A 23,098-nucleotide genomic window follows, 5' to 3' on the forward strand; every position below is an offset into this window, starting at 1 on the left:
GACATATCAAATTGACGTCTACTAGTCAGCCTAGTTAATTTTTGATAAATGTCATTTTTGGCAAAAATGCGGAATAATGGAAATGGTCACCCTAACAAAAAAAAAAAAAAAATACGAGTTTAATGATTTGCGATAAAGAACAAAACTACCACTTTTGACGAAAATCTTAGAACCACTATATCGATTTGGCATGGAATGGCTGTAATAAGACATGATACGAGGGTCGTTCAAAAAATAAGTTTCAGTGCCTCAGAAATCGCGGAAAAATAAAGTTAGGACAAAAAACAAGGTGATTTTCGTAATCTACGTTTTATTTTCTATTTTTCTACATAATCGCCGTAACGTTTGAGGCATTTTACATAGCATAGCACGAGTTTTTCTATTCCGAGCGCGAAGTGCGTAGCGTCCAACTTTTTGAAGTACGATGTAACTGCTTCACGAATTTCTTCAGTGTTATCGAATCGTTGACCGAAGAACGCCTGTTTCATCACCGTACACTATTGTGAAGTTTTGGACCGATTAAGAACCGCGATTAAAACGTAAACTTGCTCGGAATAGAAAAACTCGTACCACGCTATGAAAAATGCCTCGAACGTTACGGAGATTATGTAGAAAAATAGAAAATAAAACGAAATTACGAAAGTCACCTTGTTTTTTGTTCTAACTTTATTTTTCCGCGATTTCTGATGCACTGAAACTTATTTTTTGAACGACCCTCGTATTTGGCAAAAAGTTATGAGTAATTCAATTATTAAAATAAATTGTATTATGAGTTATTCAATTATTTTCAACATTATTGTTGAGCGTAGAACGTTTAAATTCACGGAGGAAGCTGAAACAAATCAACACTACTTATGCGTGACAGCGATAGGAATAAAATACGCCATTTGTACAACCATTTACCCCGAAGCAGCATATTATACACCCCAAGGTCTCGCTTTTCTCTCAACGCCATGCAATCCCGTCTAACATAGATTGGTGTAAAAAATTAACCACTTGTACGGCACACGAAGAGTGATATTACTTGAAGGTCGTCCACTGCCATTGCGTTGGGATTTTTTGCACGCTTGAACAAATTCATTCAATTTTGCCTCTGGTTACTCGGTTGCACCGTTTGAGCAAATTTACACACCCAATCGCAGCTGATGCCTCAATAAATCTATTTGAACAACTAACCATAACATAGCCATATGTGTTCACAAGATTACCATAAAGGCATGATGGTGAAGGAAAAAAATTGTATCCTATCAATGAATCCATGAAAAGAATTCAACCTTTGTAAGAGCTCACCCTGCCAAAGAGCGGAGACTTACATTACATTAGACTATTATTGCGTCGATTATGCAATACCTTTACCCGATTAACGGTGATGATTGTGCGCTACGCATCTCAAGTGCATCGCGCATCCACTTTCCTTAATCGCACACATCATGTCTCTGTAGCATACAAAATAAACACGTTATAGCAGTACGTTAACACTTATGCTTATGGATGCTCAAATCCAACGAAAAATGGCTCTCATGCCAGACCGGCTGAGCGATGTTTTATGATCGACCTTGAATTGCACAAGCTGCATTACAGGTAATGCCAGGTGGTGCGTGGTTGATGAGAATAGCGGTGCTGTTGACCTTTCGTGTTTTATGGCCACAATATTTGCGCATATGATCTAAGCGGGAGTGTGCTGAGAATCGAGTTTCGGCGGGGTAATGTAAATTAAAGCAATTTGTATCTATGTTTTGTGCAACCGCGATCAGATTCGACGACGATACTGATTACTTGAACAGGGATCTCCATCAGTAATTTTGTTTAATACGTAAATTTACCAGATAAGAGGGTCATTGTTATATTTGAAGACTGGGTGGCGCCATCTGGCTGTTTGATATTTTTACCGAAAATTTATTCAAAGCGTTTCGTTACTCGAGAGCAATTTGTATTGTTTACAAGTAGAAATCCGCTACCTCTCCGACGGTGACATGAAAGTTTTTTATTTACTTTCAATGATTCTGCATTCCATTGCGATTAGATTTTCTTCACAACGTTTCGCTAATGAACTCGGTCCATAACTGCAATTATAACAGTACGGGTGAAAAGTTTATAAGGTAACACAGTAAAACTATTGTTTTTGCAAAATTCAATTTTATCATTCAACATAATTGCCTTAGAGGGCGATACAGCGATTATAGCGATCTTGCAACTTTTCAATACCATTTTTATAGTACTCTTTCGGTTTTTCCTCAAAATCGACCTCAGTTTCGGTAATTCGAAAATTTCGGTGATTTCGGTAATATTCCACAGTTGCAATAGCTGGAGCAGAGACCGAATAACGTTTGTCAAGCCATGCTTTGGTTTGCACTGTATTTTTCCATCAAAAAACAATGCTTTATCAATACACCAAATTCGTATTTTTCCATTTTTTTCAAAATAACAAAAGTTGCTTCACTCTCAATGCTGTAACTCTCGAACCAATCGACCGATTACTGTCAAATTTTGACACGTATCCATTGAAAGATGGTGCTTTGTGATAGTCAAGTAGATTTTTGTGAGAGGCGCCATCTAGACGTCAACCATATGAACTTTTTAGCCGAACTGTTCATACACCGGGCGACACCAATTTATCCCAAGTCTTGTCACACCCGGTCAAACAATTCGTTCCGTTGTCCCCATTGTTCATACTCGATGACGGTCTTTGCTGTGCTGCTAATTGATGTTTTCAATGTGTTCCAGCATTCATTGAGGGGAGCAGCATCCAATTCGTATACCCCCGTGAAGGCAGCTTCAAGACGCTGCGAGTAAGTTGCAGCAACGTTCGGCTCCTGCAGTCGTCGTGAGTGGTACCGTGTTGAACTCTAGTGTCTTATGTAATTGACAACTGACAGTTTAGAACGTTGTTTGACCATCACAAAATAGTGATCTGAATCGATGTTAGCGCCACGATAGGTTCTGACGTCGTTGATATCCGAGAAGCACCGACCGTCGATTTAAATGTGGTCAATTTGTGTTTCCGTTTGCTGGGTGGTGATTGTGGTGATCTCCAGGTGTAATGGTATTGGAGGCTGTGAAAGAAGATCGTGTGTGTTACCGCAGAAAAAAAATCGCACCATCGAACCTTTCCAGCACACCTTCTGCAGCGCTACGATGTTTAAATTGCGGGCTCTCGATATTTCCGAAAGAATTTGGGTACTCGCAAGAAAGTTGAGAGACTTGTAGTTCCATGTTCCGAGTTTCCAATCTCTAGTCCGTGTTCTTTGCGTGGGTCTAGTCCGATTGTCCTGTCTCGAATTTATTTGTGAATTGTCCTATGCGTTTCTTTTTTACGGATGGCACCAACCCTCTGTCTCGCCGGAGGACAATCGTGTACAGCTCTATTCAAAGTTCCCGCTGGCACGAGGATAGTGATCAGCCGCCTCTGACATGGGAAACATACGCTGTTTTGAGCCGCGCCTCCATGGCGAATAGACGTTCGGATAGACCCCCTTCCCTGTCAGCATGCGGATTGGTTACCCGATCTTCACTATGATTACTCGAACCACAGCCGGCACCGCGGGGAGGTGGGGATAGGTGTTACTGGACAAGAAGCTAAGGACCACGAATGGGATCTGTTTTATGCCTACAGGCGAAGTTCTCAATTCACGCCCAAAAATTCCAATCATCAGTGTTTTGCACTATTTCGCTCAGAGCTTTCATAAGCATAAATGCTAACTAAACAGCCCTATAGTATATTTAAGATGTTGGTCATCTCACACAACTGCAGTTAAGAGATTTCATTAAAAAAATCATGCTTTTTCAGAGAACTGAATTCCTTTTTCTTGATTATTCCGAAAACTACAAAGGTAGCGCTATAGTAACCACTCTTCTATGTGAACTCTAGTTCTATTTATCGAGAATTCCCAAACCAAATGAATTCGAAAAAATAGCGCCAATTATATTCAATCCTTAGTCAAATGTTGAGTGATGTGTTTCATTAACGTTTCAAGATAATCAACGTTTTTTTTTATATTTCGACCAAACTGCCGCAATCGAAATCTTAGTGAATTTAAAACCCCCTGGAAGGCTAAACTTCGCTTCTCGGCAGTAGCAGGCAGAACTCAAATGTCAACAAGAGAATCCTAGGATCTGTACACCTGGAAGCGAATGAGTACCCTCTTCCTCGAGTTCTCACCGCAGCTACTTACCTGAAAATGAAACAGGGCCAAATCACCACGACGATAAACTTTATCTTCAAACAAAGCCAACCATCAACTTAGAATCATTACGTGTCATACATGATCCCTGGCAGTAAATAATGCCAACTTCAGCCTTCCTACCACCTGTCACTCGAGTGAATCACACCAGTTCACGCGAGTGCACTGTTGCTGTAGTAGTAGACGGAGTTTGAAATTGTTGCTGTTTTTGAAATTTATCTCAATAAAGTTGTTCAAACAAAATTTGAAGAATTTTTCGGAGTGAATGAAACCTGGAATGAAACCAATCAATCAAACATTCTTAGATGCACCTGCTTCGGTCTCTATGATGAAGAAACATTTAAATCCTGAAGAGACTTTGCGAAGGAGATTATGATTTTTTGTAAATTTTATCATAAAATTCGTCACATTCCAGATCAAAGTTCTGTTTGTAAATCATAACGTCTATGTCGTGACTTTTCTGTTATCCAAATCATGTCATCACAAAAAAATCTTTCAACTGATGCGATACTAAAATCCAAACATAAAATATAATCAGTAAGCTTCACGAATTCCTCCAATTTTAGAAATTTTGTTTTACTTTTCCGAAAACGATTCGCAACTGGTACGGATTATATGTTCCACCTTTATATCTTATTAGCTGACCCGGCAAACTTCGTCTTGCCCAACATTTGTTTTTTGTTATCAATACCTCCAAACATTCACGTTTTTTTTTAGTATGAGCAAGTTCATGGGTCCAATCGCAGAACTGTTCATTGATTGGTCCTCTATTTGTGTTTCATTTGTATGGGAGACCCCCTTAGAGAGGGGGGAGGAGTGTCGAACCACCTTAGAAATGTTTCTTCCCTATAAAACCTTCACATGCCAACTTTAGTTCCGCTTGCTTAATTAGTTCTTGAATTATGAGGAAATATATGCTTCATTTGTATGGTAGCCTTCCTCCCCCCTCAGAGAGACGGGAGGAGTGTCTATTCGCCGTAGAGACGATTTGTGTCCCCTAAAACCTTCGCATGCCTAATTTGGTATTTTCTTGAATATTTTTTTTTTTATCCAAAATATATATTTTATTAAGGCTCATATGGCGTCAGCCTAACGGGGCCGGGAGTTCAATATTTTGACAATGTTTGCTTAGACTATGTTAGTAATATGTAACCGATTACTCGCGGTTGACTCGAGGTTAGTATTACAAGTGTTCTCATAATTGGTATGTCGCAGTCTTCGATGCTCTGTACATTTTCTTGAATAGTTTTCGACCCATGCAAAAATTTGTCTTTCATTTGTATGGTCCCTCTTAGAGAGGGGGTGAAGTGTCTAACCACCGTGAAAAGAATTATTTCCTCCTTAAACCTCCATATACCTAATTCGGTTTATGGAGGTTTAAGGAGGAAATAATTCTTTTCACGGTGGTTAGACACTCCACCCCCTCTCTAAGAGGGACCATACAAATGAAAGACAAATTTTTGCATGGGTCGAAAACTATTCAAGAAAATGTACGGTTTTATTGATAATTATTAGTTTACACGCAAACATTTTGAAAGCTTAGTTGAGTTACACTTAGTTAAGTAATACTTAAGGACACAAATAGTGTTAATTTATGTCGTCTTCTAATCCAGATCGGATATCATTACCGAACATTCCAGAAGAGGAAAACGCACATTCAGAGTCCAATGATGTTGGGCGTACAGTACGAAGAGCATCGAATTTCACGTATTTGCCTTTGACGCCCTCAGTACGAAAACTCTTGTCTGAGGGTTTTCATCAATCCAGTCATAAACGTTGAGCTTGGGCTGGATGTTGATATATTTGATTGCTGCGAATCGTGGTTTAAGCTTTTCCCTGAACTGTTTTGCAGACTCTGCAACGTCCAGAGGATTTTTCCCTCGTGTTGTCTAGCTACTGAATCAATACCATAATCGTCAAATTTCGTCAAGTCACGAACGATTTCAAATCCCTGCTTGATCATTGTAGTCCGACTTTTGATAGAAGACGCCGGAGTACTCATTAATTGAGTCCCGACCACGAGCAGAATGATTATTCATACTGGCGAATAAATTTGCATAGACGAAACGTTTTTCTGCAGTCCTTTCAATCAGGGCAATTTCTGATGGTTGCCCGACAGCTGTTCTGGCATAAATTTCAATCCAACGTCAACTTCATAAAGGGTGCAGTTCTTCCGAAATAGCAGTTCAAAAGCGACCAGAACTAATTCGAGGACATCAACCAATTCCTTTATCGCTGTCAGTTCTTCATCGCTGAAGCAAGGAGCTGGAATTGAGAGGTGGTTCGTTTTCGACAATATGAAGATGAGGCATGGAATATACGGGAGGGGATGAAAAATAACAGCGACTATTTTTGCTTATAAACAGCCAGGTCTATTTTATATGCTACAGAGCGTTTTCTCCATACCAACAGTTACCTACGCTGGGCCGGCTTCAACCGAACCAGCTATAGTGTCCCATGCCTTTTTCCTGTATAATAGTTACATTCAACCATTTTTGGCTGGTCCCGTGAAACAGCAATGAAACAATGACTTGCAGCAGTCACCGAATCACAACAATGATGCCAACAGATGCGAAAAAAAAAACAACATTTATATGCAGCAAACACATAACGGTATGCACCCTATTGCCCATTTATTGCAGGTCATTTGTTGTCCTCTCCCTCGGAAAACTCTAGCCGTTTGTTTGAATACGTTCGGCCGCTGTCAATTCAAGCTCAAGTAATGACTGAACAGCAATTCTGACATATTGTTCCACCTTATTGTAGCACCTTGCGCTGAAGCTTATCCTGTGCTTCGTTTTCAGAGCGGGCAGCGGAGTTCGGAGATCGTAGAATCGGGGTAACATTGTCAGTTTTGTTTTATCGATCTTTATTCGATTCTCGTGTAATATTGCAAAGCGGAATAAAGACAAATATCCTTTATCGTGTAAACATAAAAATTACCGAAACTACCGGTTATTGATTGTAAAATTACCGGTAATTCGGTAATGAAAAATGGTCCGGTATTACCGGTTAAACCGGTAACGGGTAAAACCGGTTAACAATCCCTAATATCAAATTGAGGCCATTGAACTAGTCTTTTTAGAAAATGAATTACTTTTGAAAAAAAATTGATTTTGTTTCCGTAATTATTGATTGTATTTGTTTTTTTATAGATTACATGGTTTCGGGATCAATGCGCTATATTTTTTTGATTTTTTGAATTTGTGAATTCAATTCATTTATATTTTTTTATATATTCTTTCGAAAAATAATAACTCAAAAACCGAAAAAAAACACCGCACTGATTTTTGAAAATATTCTATAAAAAACTCAGTTTTCAAGAAAGAATATAAAATATATAGCGCCCTTTGTCCCTAAACAATATAAACTATAAAGAAAACAAATACAACTATTAATTACAAAAACATAATCCAATTTTTTTTCTCATTTTTTTATTTGTCAACTTGTTTTTGTAAGTCGATCATCTCAATCGATCCAATAGTTCGAAAGTTATGAATTTTTGAAAAAAAGTCTGGAAAAAGTCTGGAAAAAGTTTGGAAAAAGGGGGAAAAGTTGGTTTTTCGGACCACCCTAATTGAAAAATAAGAAAATATGGGTCTAACATTTTTCGATAAGGAACCAAACGACAACTTTTCACGAAAATCTGATAATCACTATATCGGTTTGGCATGGAATGGCTGTATAGTATTTTCTTAGAGCCGAGTTTTAGGCAGTCAATAAATCATTTATAATGACGATCATTTTTGTATCATTTCAGATATAATTACCTCCGCCGATCGACTTTCAAAAAGCTTTACACAATGAGGCACACAGTTCCCAACATATTGGCAAGCTTACTGGTACTCTGGCTGAACCCGACTATTGCTCAACGAGACGTATTTCGGTTATTCGAAAACTGTCGATATGGAAAGCCAGACTTCGATCCGTGCGTTAAGAAAGCATTCAACGCTGTCAGGCCGTGGTTCAAATTAGGTGTCGTATTTCAAGCAAAACAAAACTTTCGAACAAATCCAAAGTGCTCGTTAACCAACGTTCATTGCAGGTATACCGGAGCTCAACGTAGCTCCGTTCGATCCTCACAAAGCATCATTCGTCGAGCAAATCCGCGGAGACAGAGAAGGATTCGCAGGCTATCGACTGAAACTGTCCAATGTGTCCGAATATGGGTGGACCGCATCGGAGGTGACCAAATACAAGACTGATCATAAGAACAATCGTATCATCTACTCACAATACTTCCCCGAGAAATCGTTGGATGGAGAATACGATTTCCAGTCCAAGCTGCTGGGTCAACCGTGGCACACGAAAGGCATTTGGAATTTGACCCTCTACGACTACAGCCAAACGACGACGGTGACGCGGCTGGGAGGACAAGGTTCGCTACTCAAGGTGCGCGTAGTGATAGACAAAATAGGGGATATGAAGCTGCACATTTCGGATCTGTTCCGTGGAGCGAAATTCCCAGGTATGCCTCGTATCGCTCAACCTAAAAAAACGTTTACACGCTAATGTGCACCTTCTTCTTTGTAAAACCTTTGCAGAGTCTATTGCGGATTTCGTCATCAACACTATGTGGCAACCGAGCTTTCCATTCATCAAACCGTTGATAAACGATTTGGTTAGTGTAGCGTTTACGGATATTTTCAACGAATCCTTCCGATATTTCCCTCTGCACGAAGTGATACGTTCGTAGGGATAGAGCACAACATTCAAGAACTGAAATAAAACCCTCGTTTAAGTGAATCGCAAACGCTTGCCTATTCTTTATTGTCCGAGTATGTACAACATATACTAATTGAAATGTTTGCCTGTTTTTTCTTCTATTTCTTGATATGAACCTAGTTTGATGATTCTTGCGCTAGTTTATTGTCCGTTACAATCCTGATCAGTTTATTTCCTTCGATTAGGTTAGGCGGCTATTGAACAATGGATGAAAATATAACTACTATTTCGTTAAAATGTTAAACGTCGCCAATGTGGATATCTTGAACTTAATTATCTGTTGCATTGATTAAAAATAAACAATTTCATCGTGAAACAGCAGAGCATCTTGCTTCTTGGTGCCTTCGTTGATTAGTTCGAATTCTTGCTAGTAATAAGATAATATTATTTGGTTTTATTTGTGTTAGTACAGTCATGGACAATGCTTCTGTCGCATTCGAAATCTAAATGCATAAGCTTTGGTTTCAGTTCTCAACTATTTTGATCATTCAAAACGCTCTCTTTTTGCCTTTGTGTGGTTCGAAATACGCGGTTCTACACATATTACATTTACATACACACTATAAATAATCCGTCCTTACAATCGAAAATCATCGCTCTGTTTTCCTTCCATTTTAGCTACCATCACACGAAACTAGTTAAAGCTTTGCTAACGAAGTACATTCGTTCCTAAAATTTATTTACCTACATGGTGAAATTTGGAACCGGGAACTACCAGATCACACACCTATGTTTCATTGATTTTATACAGGCTTCGAACTGTGGCATTTGTTCTTCTGTTAGCGATGATAATGGAATGAGATGAATTGAAAATTAGCTTGTCATAATATATGTTGATATTTATCAAGATTTGTTTTCGATTCGAATGGTTCCAATGTTACTCAAAAAATGCATAATCTTTTTACGCTCAGACGAAAACACGTTTTCTTGGAGTATACTACATATTATTACATTGAGACGCTGCAGAATCAGTCCCATCACCAATTAGAAATATCATAAAATCATAGCTAAAAATTTAAATATTGTTGATAGTATTCTCTGGAAAAAATTCAAATTGAATCGAAATATTTCACTTCTGAAGTTAGACAAAGTACAGACGAAGAATGAATAAACAAATCTTTCAATATAAAATAAATTGTAGGTGAATATGGCATTTTCACTAACAGAGTTCACAAAAATTTCTGAATTTAAATCAACATAACAAATATGAAAAAATAAATATTTCCTCTCCCAAAGCTTCGCTGAGGACAAACTTTCGTTGGAATTTCAACGGTCTTTTGTACACCCGTATAACAGTATAACGCTTAGCATCAAGCTTACAGAGCTACCATCTTATAGCAAATTTTCGATACTTGCATCGGTATCTAAAAAATGACTTCAAGGCATTGGAGAATAGAATTACAAACCGCGTTGCCAAGTTTAGTTTCGAAAAATCATGAAATATGGAACTAAAAAACTAGAAGCTTTTGGAAGTCGGAAGTCGCTGACCCCTGAATATGTGGAGGCTATTAAGTACTTAAAATAATTGTTTTTATTGGTGACTTCAGCGTTGAGTAAGACTCTTTCTCTACAATTCCTTTCCAGTTGGTGTTAATTATGAGTGTATAAAAGAGAAATACACTAGTCAAATCAGCAGTTCAATTTCTGCATATTCTGAAGTATTCCTTCCATTTTTTCTGTTATTTTTTCAAAATAAAATTAAAATTCACTCATAACATTCATTCATTACCACTATGACTTTTATTATATATTTTTAGCCGACCGAATACGCTTTGCTTCGTACATCAGGTCAGCTTCAGATGGCAGTCGTTCTCTGTAAACACTACTGCAAGGAACTGAATGATAAACTCTAGCAAACCTTGTCAATTCGGGTACTGCTTAAAGTTTAATGTCCATCAAACGTAAGAAACGTGATTGCGATTGATTCAGAATGTTTTTGCATAACAGTCGATTTCGTTAGCAATGGGATTTTTTTTCCTGACCGCGATGTTGAATTTCATTTTTGTCTGTCACTTCGTTGAAGCAGTTCCAAAAGGTGCCATGAGCTTCGCGTGTAATGTTTGATTCAGTTTCGTCTCTTTTGCTTCGTTTAATTTGATTTGTGGTGAAGTAAGTGTGCTCTCTCTCTCAGATTATCATCCCTGAAGACAGTTCCATATTTTGTAATCATTAATGAATATAATTGATTGATGTTCTTTGCTTATTTGAATTCGTACTTACTCTTTCTCAATTAGTATTAAAATTATTTCAATATACCCAATTTCATCATTGTAAGCTGTTCTGTTTTCAAATCCTTAACATAAAAAAATCTGTTCAATACTCCATGCAGAAAACTTGGGAAACTCCATGCAGAAAACTTCAGGGATATTCATTATATACGAAAAATTTAATCATAGATCTTTTTTATGTTAAAAATGTTTTTATTAATTCCTAAAATGTATCCCTTTATTTGCTTCGTGCACACATGCAGTTTCTCCCAGACTCGTATTTCCAAATAAAGAGCCGAATATCCGGCCACGAAGCTAAATTTCATGGAGGATTTGTTACACACATCGATCTCAAATCGTATCGTCGAATAGCGATATTGTCTTGTAGAAAAGCGAGATGTAAGACGAACAAATTAAATTATAATTTATAAGTCCGTGGAAACTAAGCAAAGGAACAACTCATACTTCAGGAAAACACATATTTACCTTTGATCAAAAATAAATTATTGGATCAATCGAAATAAAAAGATGGCAATATAGTTGCCACAACCCGTTAACACAAAAAACGCAGAGGATAATTTTTTTGTCGTTCCCTTAAAAGCTCACTTTATGTCAGATATAAAATAAAATGGAACAATGTAGGGTAAATGATCTTGGTTTGTCCGATTTTGAGTGTTTTCACCCAACTAGTAAATGCAAATCGATTTTTCTTCATGAAAATCACATATAAACAAGACGAGTTTGGGTTTGTTGAAAAGCCCCAATTCTCTAGTTGTTAATACTATCAGGCGTTGAAATTATTCAAATTTTTATGTTTTATTTAACGATTTTCCTTAAAGAGGAATTATGATCATGGTTTGTCCGAAAAATTATCATGGTTTGTCCGGTTTTAGAAATCGCCACCATTTTTGAATGAAAAAATTCGAATTTTTAAGTAGATGTTGCATTTCTCATTGCTTGAGTTTACTGTCATCATATTGACCCATTCATAATTTAGGCTTTCTTCAGAATATCGCCTTTTCTTGAGCATTTAAAAAGTGTTCATCTCAACACACTAAACACAGAGAAACTTTATTTCTGCTATGCGCGAAGGACACAATAAACAAACTGCAGCGCGCCAAGCGGTTGCCATAGAAATCATGTGGACAAAACAACATTAGTGAATTGGACAACTCATGATCTGAATTGAGGTCATCGAAATGCATTAATTACATGGTTTAGCTATGTAAATGTGATACAAATGGCGTGCAAGCATGATGTTTACAATATTCGTAAAGTTAGCTCGGATAAGGGGCACATTAACAACAATAGAAAGTGAATTTTATAATCCTTTAAAACATGTGAATCCATGAAAATATACTACAAACTACTGTAAATCACGAATAAGACAATTTTATCTATATGTTTTGAAACATCCGAATACCTGATTTGACACAGGTGCGCTGAATTAGAGCATTCAAAGAAGTGGACAAACCATGATCATATTTTCGATTGGACAAACCAAAATGATCTACCTCAATAATTAGATAGAGGTCTTTTCTTTGGTTAAACAAAATATTGAAACATCATTTTTAGTGCAGCGAAAATTTTTTTTTTGTTGCAATACAGTTGCAACTGCCTTACAAAGGGAAAATTGAAAATTGGGAATTTTTCATCTAACGCACCTTTTATTTTATCAAAAAACCTGCTCGACCTTACACGATATGTCCTAAATAGACTTGAAAAATTTACTAATTACTGGATTTTCAACGAACTTAAACATAATATTCTGTAAGCGTTCTAAAATCACAATTTGTTTACATAAAAACAACTTACAAAATTTTATAAGGGTGAACCCTTACTCTACAAGTATGAATAAACAAACAAACAAACAAATAATATCATACACTTTTAGCAGCTCAAAAAATGGAGCATTACTAAATATCCTTAGAAGTCTTTGGTTAAGAAGATTAATAAAACAATATTCCAAGTGCAGCGAAAAAATATATGAGTGGCAACATAGATGCTATTGCCTTATGAAGGATTAACGATGTTTTCGATTGTACAATTGGAAACCTACGTTTTACAAAATGTCTCTTAAAAATAAAAAAATTGGAGTAGTTCAATATACTCTTATCGAAATTGATTGATTAAATATAAAATATGAAAGGGATTTTCATTGTTTTCACAGGAGTAAAAATGAACAAAAAGTTGGATATTTTTCCAGGGTATTGACACTGCCTATCTCAATTGCTTCATACTGGAGGGCCATACGGAACGAGTTATGTTATTTTTTGACTCGCAACTTTGAAGGCGAATATTCGATGGATTAGGGAAAATTTTCTCAGTGAGAGTTGATTCAGTACTTCAGTACAGCCGCCTTTGCACCGAAACCATCGTGAGCTTGACATGGTTTATTGAACAGGGATTCTGGACTAGCCAGCTTATTCTCCAGATCAAAAACCAATCGAGAACTTCTAACGTTAGGACATATAATGTAGTAGGTTATTTATTTCATTTGTTTGCTTCATTTCAATAGATTTTCTATGAAAATTATTGTTGTTCTTAGTATCCTTATGAGATTTATCAAAATTGGTTCAAAGATTTCGGAAACTATCGAGTAATAAAAAATGCAGTATCACACCTCCAAGTGGAATATTTTTTTCGGTCAGAATAAATTATTCATTAAAAAAATGCTGTACAATTTTCAAGTTATAAATAATTTTGCTACAATCGAGGCCCGAAGAGTACATTTCATTTTTGATATGTTTGTAAATGATTTTAATAAAGTGTGATTTCTCAACCGTACAGTACATTTTAAATAAGTTTGTAATGCTTTGGATAGAATTGATTTTGACGTGGGACTACGTTTAACCGGAGTATATGGAAGGAAGGTTTTGTATTATAGACTATAACTTTTTCAGTTCATTCGCCTCTAGCGTAGAGAAAGGCCCTTAGAAAACTTTACTCTACTCCAGCACTACACCTCCACCCTCTTGCCTTGAGAAAGGCACTCGATCCCTCGCCGTCCAGCTCGTCCAGCAACGATGTTGTCCAGTCGGTGTCCACGCAACGAATGGAGTATATGGGTATGAAATGAAAGCCTAAATACAGAACATGCAGGAAAAAAATGAAAGATTCCGTATGCTTATAATTCGAACATTTCTTAATAGATCGGAAATATGTTTGCATCAATTGATAGGAAATATTTCTATCACAATTATTGAAATGTTATTTTCCACGAGATAAACAGTTGAATAACTGTAAAATGTCAAGCGTTATCTAAACGCACTGACTGGCAAGTTTTGATTGGCCCAATCTATGGTTTCCCCAACACAGACATCAAAATCAATGCACCTGTGGGAATCCGCTTTGCAAATATACATGCAAGCAGGGTGTATTTTTGTTCCCACCAACCTGTGTTTTCCTAACACGGACTTCAATATCAATGTGCCTAGGGGAATCCGCTTTGCAGATACATGCAAGCTGCGAGTACTTTTGATCTCGCTTGTCTTTATGCAGACCGGAAAATGTTGCCCTAAAACGTACTTCTGAACTGGAAAGCCTAGGAAAATCGTCATTTCAGATACTAGAACTTTGAATGAATGTGAATGAACTTTGGCGGTTCGAGAACTACGTAAACATGAGAAATGCAATAATTTCAGAGGGAATTTTAAAATACAATGATCGTTTGACAATTCTTCCGTCCCATATTTTGGTAGTCCTAGGCATCATATCAAACGTAAAAGGAGGATTTACTATTACAATGCATGAATTGATCTTACATGGCATTTGTTCAAACTTTTTTTTGTGCAACTAGACATATCCGCACCGTGTGCGAAAGCTTCACTCAACGCCACTGAAGACGAATGATAGTTTTCCTCTGCTTAGAAGACTTACGCAAATGGTTTTAGTTTTCTTAGGCATAGAGGTAGCCTATGATTCAGTCTCATTGGAGGTCCCATGAAAATAATAAAACTCTCGAGGTCTGCCACCTTTTCTAGATAATATGTAGTTTAACTTGCTTCGTGAGAATCGCTTTCTATTCTTTTTCAAAGTGAACTATATTTTTATCCTCATGGTCGTAGCTTCGACTGAACAAAACATATTCTTTGTGAAACTAAGCAATGGCAAAGTAGAAAAAATGTGTAGGGGAAGGTGGCCCACACCCGACTCCTTAAATTGTAACGGCCATTCATAACGTAATTAACACGTGTTAAGTCTAAATTTTTTTCTTTCTGCGCTTTCCATTTAGCCCGCATCACGAGCATTTCAACAATATCAGTGTCGGTCCCAGCTCCCAAAGATACTTATAAATTCGACTAGAAAGTAATTAAATTCTGTAAAACATCCGAAAACAAACCATATATATTTTTATTTTCTTATTTTATAACTGTCAGCCTCAGTCATTCAGCGTTTTCCTACCAAAAAGCTCAACGTCGGCCCCTAAGGACCGACGCGGGGCTCATAACATAACAACTTCAGCATTAAAATGTATATTATAACTCTTTATCTATGTTTTCTACTGGTCAATATGGTTCATAAGTTTTGAGAAAGGGAACAACAGAGATCAAATTGGGAGTCTCTTCCTTCGACGCTTTCGAGAATGGTAGTCCAAAACCTAAACCTAAACGGGAAATAATCAATGGCGTCTAATGGCATAATCAAATGCCATTTTGACGTCTAGCAAAGGGTTTCAACCAAAACAAATTCCAGAGTATCAAGAAAGGCAACACAAAGTGATATTGTTGCATGATAATATTTCATCACGCATTCCAGAACCATTCAAGAAAACGATTGAAATGGTTGGGAGGTTCTCTCACATGCATCTTACTCATTACTCTTGGATCCTTCCGACTTCCACCAATTTGTATCGATGAAACACGCATTTTCGGAGCAGCACTTCAATCTTACTGTAACAAATCAATGGTAGAGAAGTCATTGAACGAAGTCTATGAACCTTACAAACTGAATAAAAATCAAATTATAAAATGCGTGTCATAAGTCGAAATGGATCTGCCTTGATGAAACAAAAACCCCAATAAAATCCACCTCATTCCATTATACACCGTTTACAGTAGACCAAAGCATCCACAAATCATCACTATTCTAAAACACAGATTCAGTTTCTAATAAGAGGTGGAAAATACATTAAGTAAACCTTCCAGGGCACGCATGAACACTCACCCGTCTTTGGGTTGACCTCACAGTCACAACTATCATTCCTCCAACACACGAAAAAACGCACAGGAAAACATGTTAACTACTCTAAAAGCGAGAAGCTCTCAACTCTAAATAATCTGACACGCATTGGAGTGCACTTTGTGATGGCGTCCGTTCTGGTGATGCGCCATGGCGGAATACCCTGGACAACATTTGTGGTCTTTCGCGTGGGTAAAGCTAATACTCTGGGCCATTTTGCCGGCGGCGCCAACCATTGCCGAGCCACCACAACTGTGACAGTATTGAGGTAAGGTTTGCGTGTGTTCGCAAGCCGACGGGGCTGGCGGTGGTGGAGGTGCCTGGGATCTACAAGAAGCGTTGGAGGTGCCGTAGGAACAATTCGTATTCACGTGGTTGTTGTTGTTGTTGTTGTTGTTGCAGTACGATGAACGGGAAGGACATGACGATGAGGCGGAACATGTAACGGGAAAGTAGATGTTTAAGCTATACAGTGCAAAACAGTTATCGGGCTGATTAGAATAATAGTTTGTATTGTGGTTGTGGATATTGTTGTTATCAATGCTGTTGCATTGCGTTTCTACCGACCTACTACAGTTGGACTTGCAGATATTTCCTTCCGATCGGGAGGACGGAGGATTCATGAAACACATTCCTGGCAGATCCGTTTCGTAGATTTCTTGAACCATCCTATCAAGTTTCTTCAGCGCCTCGTTCTGTTTCTGTTGAACACTTTCGAGCTTGACTTTTCGGTTAATAGCTTTCTGCTGTTCATATGTAGTAGCCACCGCGTTCTGTGACTTGTTGACTAAATTCCTATTATGTTCAGAAATGAGATCTATTAAAAGTAGAACTACACCAATGCACGTGTTATGCTATACTGACGATTTTTTGGCGGATATTTCCTGCTGTTCCATTGGACTCTGTGCCGTAGGAGTTGTGGCGTTCGAGAGGAGATCCAGCTCCTCTTGGGTGAACTGAAATATTATTAAGGATTAATATATTTGTCAGTATACAAATGATGACAACGTACCTGTCCAGGAACGTACGATTTAGATTTGGGTCTGAACCCTGGCGGAGGACTAAACGCACACGACGAAGGTGTCGACGGCGGGTAATGGGTGTTGCTCAGTGAATTCCTGTGCTGCAAATCTTCCAGAAACTCCTCGGTATCGTTCACCAAAGAACCGAACACATCTGAAACGCTGTGCATAAAAGCGTGGCCGGTGGAGTTGGATCTATTTTCCCGCCCACGGGCTCCAAAACTGTGCAACTTAACTGGTGAATTAGCAATGCTTCGCCGGGCAACTTCTTCGAAAGTTACCGGCGAATAAACGCGTCGATCTTCCGTACCTGCTGAATTAATACCTCCGCTAGACTGCTTGTATTGGATAAAGTTTGTTGATATGCTAACGCGACGATCTTTACTCGATTCGATGTAATCAATTGCGCGAGTTTTCGTATCCTCGTTTGGCATTTGAAGCGGAGGTCGATTTTCCCGGTAATCTAGCCAATATGTTTTCATTGTACCTTTCCCCTTAACGTCGATTTCTCCACGCTCGGACACGTGGTAATTTGAAGGCAAGAAATTTTTCGTTGATTGTGATATGTGAATTTTCATTGCCTGACTGGTGGACTCCATTCTGGAGGCCGTATTCACAGAATCCCCAAACAGACAGTAGCGGGGCATCTTAAGTCCTACAATACCTGCCACAACAGCACCGGAGTGGACACCTACTCGAATCCTCAGGTGAGATCCTAATAATAAGACATAAATGAACATAAAAATCTCTTCACCTATCAATGTGACAATGCATTACCGGTTGAGGGATCCTTCAAGTCCGTAATTGCCTCTATCATATCTAAGGCCATATCGCAAACTTTTTCGGCGTGGTTTTGTTCCTTTTCGGGGGCACCTGAAACCACCATGTAAGCATCACCTATCGTTTCAACCTAGAATAGGTAATTATGAGAATAATGATTTGATAACTGAAAAAAATAAGGTACATACCTTATATACATTGTTCCTCTCAGTAAGCGTATCAAATATCGAATACATGGCATTCAGCATCGACACCACTTCCATGGGAGTGATCCTGCTACAGATTTCGGTGAACGTAACAACGTCCGAAAACAACACAGAAACACTGTTGAACATCTCGCATGTGTCGATTGGGTTCTCGCCGCGCCTCAACCGATCGGCCACCTGTTTCGGTATCATCTGATACAGCAGCTCATCGGTTCGGCGCATCTCCTCGTCCAACTTACGCATGGATTCCTCCAACTTTTTCGATTTTTGCTGTTCTTGATCGAGAGCCAGCTTAAGTTCAACCGATTGCTGGGTACCAGCCAGCATGAGATCTCTATATGAGAAAAAAAAACAATAATGATAACAGAACTCTACAATACCTCACCGGATGACACCCACCTGCTAAAATCATGCATTGATAAATCGTTTATGTACAAACCGGTACTGGTCAATGAGGATAGCTTGGGCATGACCGGTGTTCCCAGGAACATAATCATGCGCCAGTTTTCCATGTAGATCATCTGTCCCTTGAGCCGTAGATGTTTCTCGACTTCCTCCTCCTCTTGATCGTTGAGAAATAATTCAGTCTTTCGTAGATTATCCGATCGTTTGTTGACCGCTTCCATTGTGACCAGCTCGAAGATGTTGTTCGTGCGGTTGAGAATCTGCAAAAATGGAAAAAATGGCAGCTAAATGGTGATATTCAACCAAAAAGTAATCGCTACCGTTTGGAACTTGAACGCAATTAGCGGACGTCTTAGCTCGAACCAATCGGTAATCTTTTTGGACAGCAGATCGGGAACGATAACCATCAGTGAGTTTCCTATGCTGCGTACGATCATGTCGGCACTGAAATTGATGAGTGATTTATTTAAATCCATGTTGAAAATGACTAATTTCATATGTTCATAAGATACATTCCGATAATCGCACTCGCAGAATACTAGAGCTGAACGAGGTATTAATTTTTTTTGAATACTACTTCATCCACTTAATCCTACACATTTTGTAACACATATCAAGACCTTTCTTGAATATTTTGAAGGGGTAACCAGAACCGAAAGTTAAGAGGAAACTTGTGATTCAAAACTGTATGTCAGAGAATATTCGATGTTTTGGTATTAAATAAATTTTTTTGAGTATTAAATTACTCACACTGATAGTGACTTAAGGAGAGAATTATATGGTATTCACGTGGATTCCATTTAATTTAAAATTTCATTCACCGGATATAATATTTCTAATTTAATAAAAGTTCAATCTGATTTGTGTGGATTTTCTGCTTCCTCTTCAATCGTTCTGTCATGCCGGGTGTTCGGGTTCGATTCCCGTTCTGGTCGGGGGATTTTTCGTAAAAGAAGTTTCTTTCAACTTGTACTGTGGTCACGCTTATTATAGAGCTTGCCCCTCGGAATACATTCAAGGCGTGTTATTTGGCTTAAGAAATCTCAACTACAGGCAAACCTGTTTTTGGGCGATCCCTTTTTGCGTAATTCTTCGTCTGTGCGACTCTTTTTGTGCGATTTTGTTATGACATCGGGTCTTGAATCACATAAACTAATCGCACAAATAATAAAATCGCACCTTAACAGCCACACGAATGAGAAATCGCACAGAAAGCAACCGCACAAAAACAGGTTTGCCTGTAAGTTTTAATAAATGACGCTAGTTAATGCATACGTTGAGACGGCAAAAGTTCCACAGGAAACGTTAACGCCTTTCAAGAAGAAGAAGACAAATATGTGCCGGTAAATTGTCGTTTTAAAGAAAATGCTTTATGTATCATCTAAATTTATATTATAACATTCAATATATGCCACTTCGGAAGCAGTAGACGAATTTCATGCCAACTCGTCTGGCCGTTGGCAGCACCATCTCAAATATCAGTAAAACGTTGTGGGTCTAAACACATGGGTCTTTTAAGCAACTTTACTCTTTAGATCTTATTAAAATATGAACTTTTGTCGAAGACTACAACTTTCTATCTTTTATAGTTTCTGGAATATAAGGCATCTTTGTGTAAACACTCTTAAAAAAATATGTTTCACTCGTAACATTTTCTTGTGTAAATTCTCGCGTTTGAAATGTTCTTGATTCGTTTCTTAATAGGAAAAAAAAGGTGGTCCCCATGACCTAGTGGTAAGCGTTGCGCTTGCCAAGATGGGGGCTTCGGGTTCGATTCCCGTTCGGGTCAGAAATTCTATCGTCATAGATCGTTTTTCTGACTTGCACTGGTAAAGGAAACTGTCTAGGGTGTAGTGGGATGAGCATTGGGCATTGACAGTCCCCAAGAAAAGCCACAAAAACCCGAAAACAGCTCCTCTAAGCGAATTGACGCCTCTATAAGCGTCTTTGCCCAGTCCTGGTGGTACTCGGGACGTAAAGCAGCAGTATCACGATGGTCCTCTGCGAGATAGTAGGGTTGGCCTTGCAAGCCACACCACTAAAAACACCAAGCAACGAACGATACACAAGAAGATTTGAAAATTGTGAATCAGGCCATTTTATAAAGACGTTAATCCAAAATAAGTAAATAAAAAAATTGGAAAAAATAGCAGAGCATGTAAATCGTGATAATTTACGCATAAAAATGTAACGAATTAAACATTAATAGTAATTTTTCAAAGAAAAACATGGAAAAGTTGTTTCCATAAAAACTTTTTCCCTGTCCATCTACCAATGTATGGGTGACTTTTTGAAAATTCTATGGGCTACTCATTTCCAACAAGTCACCCATACATCGGAAAATGAGCACCTCTACAGGAAAAAAGTTTTTCTGACAACACCTTTTTTCATGTTTTTTTTTGGAAAATTACTAGTAATGTTTAACTCTTTGTGATCGTTTGTCTGCTCTCAGCCACCACAGCAAGAACCCATGCTAATCTTATATTTTACTCAACCAAGTATCAGTGTATGCTTTTCCTAAACGAAGCTTGATGTCTACGGAACCTGTTCAAGAGTCAATACGGTGCTCCTATGAGTAATAGATAACGGTACTCAGTATCAAAAAAAAAAGTAGCCACCCACACAAGATAACGCACAGTGCGTTGAATGCATAGGAATGTGAGACAAAAATCATAACCATTAACCATTTTAACACTTTGGTGTGATGGAAAAAATTATTCATAAGTATCAGAACTACTGTTTGCATAAATGTCTAATGTTATTTGAATAATCGCATAAGTGACTCAAGCGATAAAATATTTTCTTATATAAAAATATAACATTAAAATACATTGTTAAGTTAATACATATATATAGTTCACAAAAAAAATTTAAAAAAATATTTTTCATAATCTTGCATGTATTGCAACTTTTTGAAGGAAAAATAATCGAATCGGAAATTCCCTAAGATTTGTTTAATATGCTATACATTACAATCTCATAGTCTGCATATGGTTTAACTTGATGAAAATTGGAAGCATTCCCATTTCCTCATACATTTGTTCTGTCCATTTGTGTGTTTTCCCGAACAGAGTTGTCAATAACGAGCAACTTATCGACGAGCAACGAAGGGAAAATCGTAAGATGTAAAGTCTCCGTGAACAAAGGAAAAGAAGAAGAACGAAGGGGAATATTTGCCTAGAGTATAGGCAGTGGATCTCGCTGAGGCGAACTTTCATTCTTCGTGAGGAAATCGACTGAACAAAGTGGTTGTTGGGCGAGCTGGACGACGAGGGATTGAATGCCTTTCTCAAGGCAATGGGGGTGGAGTAGTAATATGATGGATAAAGTACAGTTTCCCAAGGATCTTTTTGATGGTTAGAGACGAATAAATTGAAGAAGTTTAAAGTCTCAAGCAAGGAAGGAAGGCAAACTTCCAGCCTCGGTCTATATTCAAAGCAATGAATATCGCTTGTTCTTCCTTGTTTTGCGACATCACATGTCTTCGTTCAGGATTGAGCTGTTGACGCGAAAAAATATCAATCAATTGATCTTCTTTTAACGAATAATCCAAAGTTTGTTATAAATTTAAACCAAGTCTCTGCACCAGGATTTCCAAGACATGATATTTTATTTTCATCTATAAACAGGGATGCCAACCTTCCTAATTTTTCAGGATTTCCCAGACCTTTTGGAACGCTCCCTGATATCCTGACAAACACTCAACTTTGCCTGATTTTTCTAAAGTGATCCTGATTTTTCCTGATTTTTGTACTTTTGGATCCCTACCTCAAGCTCCCTCAGAGCATACGACGGTAATTAGTCCTTTGACGGAAATTAGTGCCGCACTCTATCACGATTTTCACGTGGATTTTAGGTTACCCTTTTGACGTAGAACTACGTCTTTCAGGAATGGTGCCAAATCAGAAAACAGGTCACGTTTTTGTGAAATAAAGTTAACGTTAATAACTATTTTCACAGCGAACAAATTCTGATACTTTGCACGCCAATGGAATCGGAAATTCTCTAAGATTCATTTGATATACTCCCATACATCGGAAAATGAGCACCTCTACAGGAAAAAAGTTTTTCTGACAACACCTTTTTTCATGTTTTTTTTTGGAAAATTACTAGTAATGTTTAACTCTTTGTGATCGTTTGTCTGCTCTCAGCCACCACAGCAAGAACCCATGCTAATCTTATATTTTACTCAACCAAGTATCAGTGTATGCTTTTCCTAAACGAAGCTTGATGTCTACGGAACCTGTTCAAGAGTCAATACGGTGCTCCTATGAGTAATAGATAACGGTACTCAGTATCAAAAAAAAAAGTAGCCACCCACACAAGATAACGCACAGTGCGTTGAATGCATAGGAATGTGAGACAAAAATCATAACCATTAACCATTTTAA

The 23,098-nt window shown here is 38.0% G+C and overlaps 2 protein-coding genes across 5 annotated transcripts in view; one reads left to right on the forward strand and one right to left on the reverse strand.

Moving 5' to 3' along the window:
* LOC129775773 (uncharacterized) overlaps positions 1-8,934 on the forward strand; it is a 23,035-nt gene extending 14,101 nt beyond the window's left edge. Inside the window, exons 2-4 of the mRNA XM_055780859.1 lie at positions 7,942-8,156; positions 8,227-8,649; positions 8,726-8,934. Of these exons, the coding sequence (XP_055636834.1) occupies positions 7,985-8,156; positions 8,227-8,649; positions 8,726-8,877 (747 nt within the window). The 5' untranslated portion in view covers positions 7,942-7,984 and the 3' untranslated portion in view covers positions 8,878-8,934. The remainder of the gene's footprint in view (positions 1-7,941; positions 8,157-8,226; positions 8,650-8,725) is intronic.
* Positions 8,924-23,098, reverse strand: part of LOC129775770 (soluble guanylate cyclase 88E) — a 129,243-nt gene continuing 115,068 nt past the window's right edge. For 3 of the 4 annotated variants that reach the window (XM_055780853.1, XM_055780855.1, XM_055780854.1), the window contains 7 exons: positions 19,028-19,151; positions 18,702-18,967; positions 18,285-18,636; positions 18,094-18,226; positions 17,307-18,031; positions 17,159-17,250; positions 8,924-17,089 (listed from right to left, as the gene is read on the reverse strand). In XM_055780853.1, the coding sequence (XP_055636828.1) occupies positions 16,384-17,089; positions 17,159-17,250; positions 17,307-18,031; positions 18,094-18,226; positions 18,285-18,636; positions 18,702-18,967; positions 19,028-19,151 (2,398 nt within the window). In that variant the 3' untranslated portion in view covers positions 8,924-16,383. The remainder of the gene's footprint in view (positions 17,090-17,158; positions 17,251-17,306; positions 18,032-18,093; positions 18,227-18,284; positions 18,637-18,701; positions 18,968-19,027; positions 19,152-23,098) is intronic. The other variant, XM_055780856.1, reaches the window with a different exon arrangement.

Source organism: Toxorhynchites rutilus, chromosome 3, assembly GCF_029784135.1.
Source record: "Toxorhynchites rutilus septentrionalis strain SRP chromosome 3, ASM2978413v1, whole genome shotgun sequence".
Lineage (NCBI taxonomy): Eukaryota > Metazoa > Arthropoda > Insecta > Diptera > Culicidae > Toxorhynchites > Toxorhynchites rutilus.